At 37.4% G+C, this 10,052-nt stretch overlaps 1 protein-coding gene across 1 annotated transcript; it reads left to right on the top strand.

The window, feature by feature from the left end:
- Positions 1-6,232: 6,232 nt before the first annotated feature.
- Positions 6,233-8,552, top strand: LOC129245295 (uncharacterized). The gene is made up of 5 exons (XM_054883376.1): positions 6,233-6,496; positions 6,560-6,646; positions 6,703-7,068; positions 7,129-7,252; positions 7,308-8,552. The coding sequence occupies exons 1-5, from the start codon at positions 6,421-6,423 to the stop codon at positions 8,314-8,316; spliced, it is 1,662 nt and encodes a 553-aa protein (XP_054739351.1). The 5' UTR covers positions 6,233-6,420; the 3' UTR covers positions 8,317-8,552.
- The last annotated feature ends 1,500 nt before the right edge of the window (positions 8,553-10,052 follow it).

The following is a 10,052-nucleotide window of genomic DNA, read 5'->3' as shown; positions in this document are numbered from 1 at the left end:
GAATTTCTAAGTTTTGAACGCAAGAACTTTAAACACAAATCAAGGCATTCTGTTAATTTTTATCTCTAGTAATATATTTTCTTCCTCTTCATTCTCACTTGCCAATGCATAACCCAAAGGCATATTGACGTGCTGCCACATTGCCATGGCAAGTATGTACTCGTATAACACAAAAAACCAAAAAATATTATAAATAAAAACTTTTACATGACAGCATATCATAATTTTATTATGACCTTTTTTCAGCTTTCTTTTAGGATTTTCTCACTCAAAAAGTCATAATTTGCTTTGAGTGCGTCTGTGCATGACCTTCAAACAAGCAAAAAAAAATCAAAAGAGTGACAGAGTAACAAAGAATGGAAGCATCTAGAATAGCAAAAATCACAAACAGGCTGCCCACATGAAAGCAAGCGACCACAAGTGGACAAGTTCGGTCTCTCGCTGGTGATAAGCAAAGCTAAGAGATAACCTTCCGGCTGGTAGCTTCGGGAATTCGCTTATTTCCCCTTTTGGGGAACAAAATTTACTTGGCAGCTTTCGCCGCACGATGTTGCAGTAAAATAATATTTCATACTTAACACTAACTGTCAGCTGTGAGCTGTTCACATATTTGTTGCTATGATTATAAGAAACACTTCACACACATACACATTTCTGTGAACATGTCTGTGTGTGTGTATTTACTTACGTTTGAATTATTAATGTTGATTTGTTTTCATCAAATTTATAACTTTTACATACCTGAAAATAGAGTAAGAGAGAAGCAAATTATTTAAAAAGTTTAATAAAGTCGGCTGTTGGTGTTCAGAAGATAAAATGGACATGTTGTAGGACAATAAAATGCTTGAAATTAAATAAAATTCTATTTAATTATACTTTTATGTGTGTTGACTTAAATATATATAGATATATCTTCTGCTCAAATATGAACGAGACGGCATCAATAAAACGGTCCGCTGATGACATATGGCAAAAATAAATTTTTTGTTTTTTGGTAGGACTGTTATAAGCTTACATGGCAAATTTCAGCGTGATATGTCACATAGTTTGTTTTCTGTGCTACTGTAAACAAGTCAAGCTCGAGTGTGTTCTTCGAATTCTCTTTTATGACTTCATTTGTCTCAAAATGTTTTCCACGGAGCGGCAACTTGAGCTTGGGAAACAGGAAAAAGTCACATGGAGCCATATCAGGCGAATACGGTGCTTGCGGAACGATATTAACATTATTTTTGTTCAAATAATCGCGAACAAGATGTGATGTGTGAGCTGGTGCATTATCGTGATGCAAGAACCATCACTTGTTGTCCCACAATTCCTTCCTTTTAAGACGAATGTTCTCGCGCAAACGCTTTAAAACGTCTAAATAACATTCAGCGTTAACCGATCGGCCTTGCGGAAGGAACTCCGAGTGCACCACACCTTCGTGCACGTGATAGAGCAGAGTCCCCATAGGTTGTCTGCAACATTTTTAAGGCGTCTGAAGCCGAAATTTTGTTGGAATAACAAAATTTCAAACAAATTCTTTGTTGAACTTGAATTTCCATCGTTAAATTCGAAGAACACACTCGAGCTTGACTTGTTTACAGTAGCACAGAAAACAAACTATGTGACATATCACACTGAAATTTGCCATGTAAGCTTATAACAGTCCTACCAAAAAACAAAAAATTTATTTTTGCCATAAAAGTCATTACCAAAAAAGTCATCCCCGGACTGTTTTATTGATACCGTCTCGTTCATATTTGAGTAGAAGGTACATCTTAATAAAAAATAAAATAAACCTATTTCTAGCTTGAAAGAATTTTTTTCAACATTTGTTAATTCATGCAGTAAAGTACTAAAAATAAATTTTGTTGAAAAATTCATTAGAATTGTGTTTAGGTAATGAACTGTGAAACAAAGTTGCAATTAAAAAAGTGCGTGTAGCGTAGTACACATAACAGAGGTGAAACTTTCAAGGCAGACAAAGAAAGAGGGAGATACCCGAGAGAGAATGAGAGAGAGAGATAGAAAGAATATATATCTAAATAGATTCTGCACATGATACAAATAGACAAAATTTACAAAAAACAGAGAAGAGTCGTTCGGTGTAGGTAAACGCCGGACACAAGCCGTGGCAACAACGCGCGCTACTCCTAGCGTTTATCACCCGTACAAACGTAGCGATTCCAGGATCGCAGCAACAGCACAAATTACCGCAAGGCAATACCATATTACCCAAATAAAATACCAATTATAGTACGCACAAACACTAGCCAGGAAACGGAAATAAGCGCCAAAAAATAGGCACCAAAAAACAAACGCCAAAAAATTGGGACCAAAAAATGCCTCAAACAGTAGGCACTAAAGAAATATAACGCAAAAAAATAAGCACCAAAAATATATTTCCTACAAGTTTGCACCAACAAGCGCCAAAAAGTAGGAAGTGTTATTTTTCACTACAAATTAGCAACCACAAGGAAAAACTCAGGAAAAATAGCCTAAGTGTATCTAAGTGTATCTTTCTCTCCTTTTCCTCTACGTTATATCTTTTTTCTCTCTCGCGGAATGAAAATGCCCAAAATGTTGGCCTTGAAATTTTACTCGTCCCTCGACGCCTAAGAAGTTTCACTTCAAAAATATGGAATTTTTACTGAAACTTTACAATTTTTGTTGCGTTTTATTTATTTATTTTTTTTTTTTTGGATGGGCATTGAATGCTATTTTTGCTGAATTTTTAAAAATTTTGTTAAATGTGTTTTTGTTTTTTGCTTTGGATTGACATTGAGTTTCATTTGCAATATTTGCTTTTTGCATTTCCGAAACAGGTAAATTTTTCTCCTGTCGTATAATTTTCGTCAGCCCATTCAATGATTTTCAGGCATACCATATTTCGTTGAAGAAATATTTATTGGTTCCTTTTGTTTTATTCTACCACTGAATAATGCTTTATACTAAGTGGTAACACTGGAATTCAACTTCAAACTAAATTTTGAAGTTGGTTTAGGTTCATCGACAAGAGAAGACGCACATAATTTTAGTATAGAGATAATTCCACGATGAGGAGAATATAAGGTGGTCCCGATCGTGGTGCAGCTACTTTGTTCTCAGCGAATTTGACAATACCAGCTGTTTCGCGACGTCACACTGGCCCAATAGGCAATCAATGTGACCAGAGTACGTAACTTGATTTAACATTTGTTTATAGTTCTCCAGCCTTGCAGTTTTAGTTCTTTCTTCCTCACATTTTTCTAACCTCTTTTAACTAAAATGTGATATATATAATAGGTAAAATATAAAAAATTAGTTCAATAATTCACTCAGTTCTATTTAGCTAAACCTTTTTGTCATCTGGTCACATTGTCGGCGATTGCGACTATTGTTGGTGTTGGTGATTGTTGGGTGATGGGCTGGCTATGGGACATGGACTGAAAAGTACCAAGCCTAACACATAGATGACACTAGTTTTATTGCATTCACCTCTTTTTCAAATAGTACTAACCTTAAAAAGGCAGAAATTAAAATATTCTATTTATCAGCTGATATTCTGTTCATTAGTTCGTGAGTTATTGTGCTAAAAGTGACGCTACTATTGTCTTTTTCAAAATAATGGATCAAATGAATTTTGAGTTTTAATTTTACACTGCTTATTGGTGGGGAAATAGTACTTATTGAAGGGAAAGTTCAAGCGAAGGGTTATGGGACACCACTCCATCAGAAACAACAATAAAACGATGGTTTGCTGACTTCAAACGTAGTCGTAGAGACACCGATGATGCACAACGCAGTGGCCGTCCAAATGCGGCGGTAACACCAGAAAACATCAAAAAAATCAAACAACGCAAAATCGTTTTGAATGATCGAAAAGTGAAGTTGCGGAAGTTAACTGACATCGTAGTGATATCAAACGAACGTGTTGGCTTTATATTGCATGAGCATTTGAGTATGAAAAGGCTCTATTCAAAGTGGGTGCCGCGTTTGGTCACTGTTGGCCAAAAACAAGAAATTGTTTATAATTCTGAGCTGTGTTTGCCCATGTTTAATTGTAATAAGCCGAAACTACAAAGAAACATCCGTATATGGCAGAGAAAAAATGTTGTTTCATCAAGGCAATGCCAGAAAACACACAGTTTTCTTTATAAGGGTGGGGCTTTTCAACCTATGTGTTAGCTACTTCTCTTTTGCTTTTTTTAATTTTCATTAATTTTTTTATAAAAATATTATAATTTTTCCTTGTTCACTCCTTTCGGGAGCATAGGACCTCGACAAGACGCAGTGTTGCGTTGGTTTCGTTAATCTATTTTGCTTTCTGGCAAGGTAGGTGATTAGCCTGCCGCTACCAGTCCTAAGTAGTGAGAATGCCCACCTGCCGTTGCTTAGGAACAACGCCTTCTTACTGCTTGCAGCGCCATCTGTGTTTCACATTTTTTTGGTAGAAGGCTCGCACATACAGTTGAGGACTTCGCTAAATTTCATGCGTCTGCGCTATTACCGCGGTCGCCCGCTTTCTCTAGCTGGCGCCACTGTTGTTTGCAAATAATGCCCAGACTATTGTGCGGGACTAGGGATGGAAAGGATAAGATTTTGGAGTTTTTTTTTTATTGTTTTTTTAAACAGGGAATATGGGTCAAGTGCTAGGACCGCGTTTTAGGTGGGATTCGAACCCGCAACCTCTGGGATGACAGGCTAATGCACTTACGCTAGACTACCGCGGCCGCTTAAAAAATATAGGTAATTCTAAAATATCATACAAATCAATATTTCAACCTTTCTAAGGGGTGTTTTTTTAGGGGTTAGGTTTTCAAGTTGGCACTACTCTTTGTAGATGGTCTTTTTGACAGCTGTCACTTGATTTATGCTCAGTTTTGTTTGCCATTTCATAATGAATAGACTTACACCTGAACAACGTTTGCAAATCGTGCAAATTTATTACGAAAATAATGGTTCGGTTCGCGCGACGCATCGAAGAAAATTTTGTTCAGCGATGAAGCTCACTTTTGGTTGAATGGGTATGTCAATAAGCAAAATTGTCGCATTTGGAGTGAACATAATCCCCAAGCCATTGCTGAGATGCCGTTACATCCTCAAAAAGTCACTGTTTGGTATGCTCTATGGGCAGAGGGAATCATTGGTCCATATTTCTTTAAAAATGAAGCCGGCCATAATGTTACAGTCAATGGAGAGCGCTATAGAGCCATGATTAATGACTTTTTCGTGCCTGAATTGGACGATGTTGATGTGGACGACCTTTGGTTCCAACAAGACGGCGCTACATGCCAAACAGCCAACGCAACAATCGATTTATTGAAGGAAACTTTTGGTGAGCGCATTATCTCGCGCCGTGGACCTGTGGCGTGGCCTCCAAGATCGTGCGATATAACACCGCTGGACTATTTTTTGTGGGGCTATGTGAAGTCGCTTGTCTACGCAGATAAGCCCGATACGATTGACGTCTTGGAAGAGAATATTCGGCGCGTTATTGCTGACATACGGCCCCAATTGCTGCAAAAAGTGGTCGAAAATTGGGCCTCTCGGCTGGAATTTATTCGAGCCAGCCGCGGCGGCCACTTGCCCGAAATCATTTTTAAAACATAATGGCAAAGCCTTATCTTTATAATAAAGCTAAATTCTTGGCCATAACATTAAATTATATACGTTTTATTTCATCTTGAAAACCTAACCTCTAAAAAACACCCTTTACAAGCCTTATAAAATTCCCTCAAATTTTGAAATTTTTTATCAGATTTAGAGAAAAAATTTAATAAAATTAAAAAAAAAAAAAAGTTTGGGTACACAGGCTTGAAAGTATATTTGCTTCTTGATAATTTATTTCCGTCGTCCAATAGTTACATGGAGAAAAAGCGCGTCTGGGGAAAAAACTAAAAAAAAACCGACGAGAATGTCGATCCAACTCCACCTTGTAGCTTATTATACTAATTCTTAGTAGGCTATAAATTCCGATTTTATGTTGTTTTTTTTTAGTTCGAATTTTTGTAAATCTTGTACAAGATCGGAAGCTTTGATTAATATAGTATTCGTTGTAAAATTAGCTGTTTTTATAAAAAAATTATGATACTGTAAAAAAAACAACACCAGACTGGCCAAAATATCATGAGTCTATAATTTTGTCCGTAAGTGTACTATTATGTATATTGAAATTTTAACACAGATTTTTTTCAATTCGTACCAATGAAATTAGTACGTATAGTTGGGATGTTTTAATGATAAAGTTACAGTACTTTCGCATTTAGCATTTAAATAAGCCATGACACAAATGTGTTTTAAAATTTTGGTGTAACGTAAAAACCTTAGAGTTTTCTTTCAATGGCTTTGAAAAAATATACTAAAAGTCGCCAGATATATTCAGCTTTATATTTTTTAATCGCTTTAAAACCGCAAAGAAGTACAATTTGAAACCACAGAGTTTTTGAAATCTCCGATATGTCTGACAAGGCTTGCAAGACTCGGGTGCGCATTGTTCCCACACCACTAAATTTGCCAATTTTTCTGTCCGGAAGTAAGTATTGCATTATTTACTAACTTCTCCGAAAAACGCTTCTAACCCAATTGTTTTCGAAAGGAACCCGCTTCAGACATGACTATTGGCGTAAAGTACCTACGCATATAGAAAAGAAGGGGCAAGTCCTTGCAAGGCACTGCAGTGAAGGTAATTTTACAATAATAAATCTCAGCTGTATTAAAAGCCGCCCTTAACTATTGCAGTGGAAGACGTTAAATCGAAAATGGAACGGGATTTAAAAAATCTTATTGGCATTTACCCACCGAACGCTGAACCTTGCACCCATTTACACATAACAAAAATCACGCGCGATCTGATCGAAGATAAGCCTTGGTGTTTGCCACCAAGCACCTACGATACTACGAAGGCGCCATTTGCCAAAAAACGCGGTTATTTCGGTGCGTATTGGCGAAAAATATCCCAACGGGAAAGAGATCTGCTTAAGCAAAAACCAAAAGCCAATATACAGAGCCACAAGGTCAAAGGACAATGGATATTTTATGAAATTCCAAGAGGCATAGATCGTCTAACCCAACCCGCCCATAAGTATAAGGGCAAATTCTTAACCAGTAAGAATTAGATTTTTTTCCATTCTAATTGCATTATTCGCTGCCTTCTCAAATTTTCAGATGCCCGTGACAGACGTGCCACCGCTCGCTGCATGATCAGTTATGTGGGATCGGCCTACCGTGACCCGTCGGAGCCTTCACCTACGCATTATGAATGCAAGTTGCATGAGATAGAGTATAATGCGTAAGCGCAAATCCTTACCAGCTTCCACCCAAAATAAATATTGTGTTTTGAACAGATTACCTAAAATGTTTAAGAATGCACCAAATCCACACTTATTTCTGCGCCACACTTCGGTGCCCGAGAAGCTAATGTCACACATACCTCGGCACATGAGTTTCAAGCCCACAGTAGGTCGTTACGAGGTACGCTTCTCAAAGCATTGTCCGTGCGGCAGGAAAATACTAACGCCCGGTTTACATTTACTGATCGAACGCGAGAAACGTTACAAATTTCGCCGTTTGCCTTACATCAAAATCAAAACACACAATAAATGTTATCCCGATTGGGATCACGTTATCGGCCATGGTCATCGCTATCTCTTTCGCACCACAGATATGCCCACTAAAACGCCTAAAACGCCTGCCAAGGAAAAGGCAGCAGATAAGGCGAACAAACATATTCAACTTTACCCAGATTCCAAATACATTAACATGATAAATTCACCACACAAAGAATATCTATCGATACGCCCAGGCGGCTTACGTCAGGTGCCAGTTCGTGTACGCTTTAATTGTATATCTATCAAGCGTGTGGTACGTCGTCAGTTGCGTGTTAACAAGAAGATAGTATTTAATAGTGGCACCGAGCGATTCCCAGAGCTTGATATTCGACCAATGGTATTTACTGCTACTCAACTGGAGGAATTGAAAAGCAAGTTGCCACCGGAGCGCCAACTGCGTGATCAACCGGTAATGGGAAAGCGATTGAGTGAAATCAAATCTAAGCTTTACGAAACATCCTCGCACTTAAAATCCGTTTATAGATCAACTCTGCATAAGCAAGATTTTAAATTTCAACCGCTTCCGGAACCAAAGATACTAGTTTCTGAAAAGGAGTTGCGTCCCAGTCTCACTTTGAGTACTGACCTTTTATTTTTCTATGACAAGCCAATCAACGTGTATGATTTTATGAAGGATAGCAGGCAAGGCTCAGTAGTGGGAAAAATATCTCCCGATACTGCACGCAATAGTGATGCCAATAATGTTCTTGTCCTTACCGTCCCAGATGTTTCGGCAGAGGGCTAGTGCTCACGCCCATTTCTAAAGGGATCTATACACATTTTATTGTTCATAAAAATGAGCGAAGGGCGGACAAATTTTCGTCTTTTGAAGTACATTTTACGATTTCTGAAAGACAATTGATTGATCTGAAGTACTATTATCATCTTCGGAAAAGCAATTGACTATTTTGAAATACATTTAAGCCCTGTGAAGAGCAATTGATTGTTTTGAAATACATTTTATTAAATACATTTCAGAAAGCAACGTTTTCTATTTTCTGAAGAGCGATTAACTATTCTGAACAACATTTTACAGTTTCTAAGATATAATTGACTATTCTGAGACTATCGAAAGTACGTTTTCCGTTTTCTGAAGAAGAACTAATTATTCTGAAATACATTTTATGGACTATGTTAACAGAATTGACTATTCTGATATACAATTTTCAGTTTCCGAAGTAAATTTGATTATTCTGAAGCACGTTTTCCATTTTCTGAAAAACAATTGATTGTTCTGAATTACATTTTACGCTTTCTTATGAACAATTGATTGTTCTGAAACACATTTTATGCTTTCTAAAGAAGAAGTGATCCATTTTATGGTTTTTGAAATGCAACTGATTATTATGAAGTATATTTTACAGTTTTTGAAGAACAATTGATTGTTATGAACTAAATATGACATTTCTGAACGACTGTTGGAAAAGGTGTAGTGCAGAACTAGAAAACCTGCAAAAATATGTTGGTAAAGTTGATTAAATGTATTCTAAATAGTTCCTTTCGGACTATCTACGCCGCGTTGGACGGTCGGGTGACATATCAAGCGACTCATTTAAGATGAGATAGATGACGACGGCTAATGACTGTACGGCGCTTGGCAGCGTTTTTTAAACTGCTATTACTGTTAAGAAAAAGTGTAGGCTGAAATGAGACACCCACCCTACCTATTTTAGTCAAGTTTGTGTAAATATTTCGCAAGACTGGCATACTGGACAACACTGATGGCCTCCGTTGTCGTAGGGAGTGCGCAGAGGAGAATGTGGCACTATTCGCTGAAGGTGTGCGACCCCGTCCGGGAACATTGAACATCGCACCATTCGCTTACGTTAGACTCAGGAATTGAAAACCCAGGACCATCAGTTCCGTTATCGCTTCGGAGCTAGGACTTTAGAGCAGCTTGAAATGGTGATTGATTTTGCTGGAAAAATCATCTTTTTTGACAAAGTAAACTGCCGTATCTGGGTATGGGAAAACTTGCACGTGATCATCGAGAAGATAATGCATCTTTCGGAACGATGGCGTCATTAGTCCATTCCTCTTTCACACCCCTGAAGTTAATGGAACTTTGGTGAACAGAGCTGCGACTTCACGCAGTTAGATTTTTTGGTGGAATGCTGCAAAAGAGCGATGAGGGCAAAAAAATCCATTCAAGATTTACGCGAATATCGATAGCCCCAGAAACCATCACAAAGGTCTTGTAAAACTGGGCTAACAGCATGCGCTACTGCGGAGCTACATGAATAAAATCGTTTTCCATAAGTAATGGTAATTTTTGTTTTTTTTGAATGAATAGACTAGAATAGACTGAAAATTTATGTTTGTTCATTCTTTTGAATTTTTAAAACTAAATCGCTACATGAAATATCCTCTATATATTGGTAACGATACGGTATAGTATACAAAATTTAAATTATTATTCACACCTAAAGTTCAACAAACCGCAATTACTATGTAATTTGTATTAATTTATACACAGAAATG

This window comes from Anastrepha obliqua, chromosome 4, assembly GCF_027943255.1.
Source record: "Anastrepha obliqua isolate idAnaObli1 chromosome 4, idAnaObli1_1.0, whole genome shotgun sequence".
NCBI lineage: Eukaryota > Metazoa > Arthropoda > Insecta > Diptera > Tephritidae > Anastrepha > Anastrepha obliqua.
Note: the sequence above shows the minus strand (reverse complement) of the source record. Positions and strands in the feature narration are given on the sequence as shown.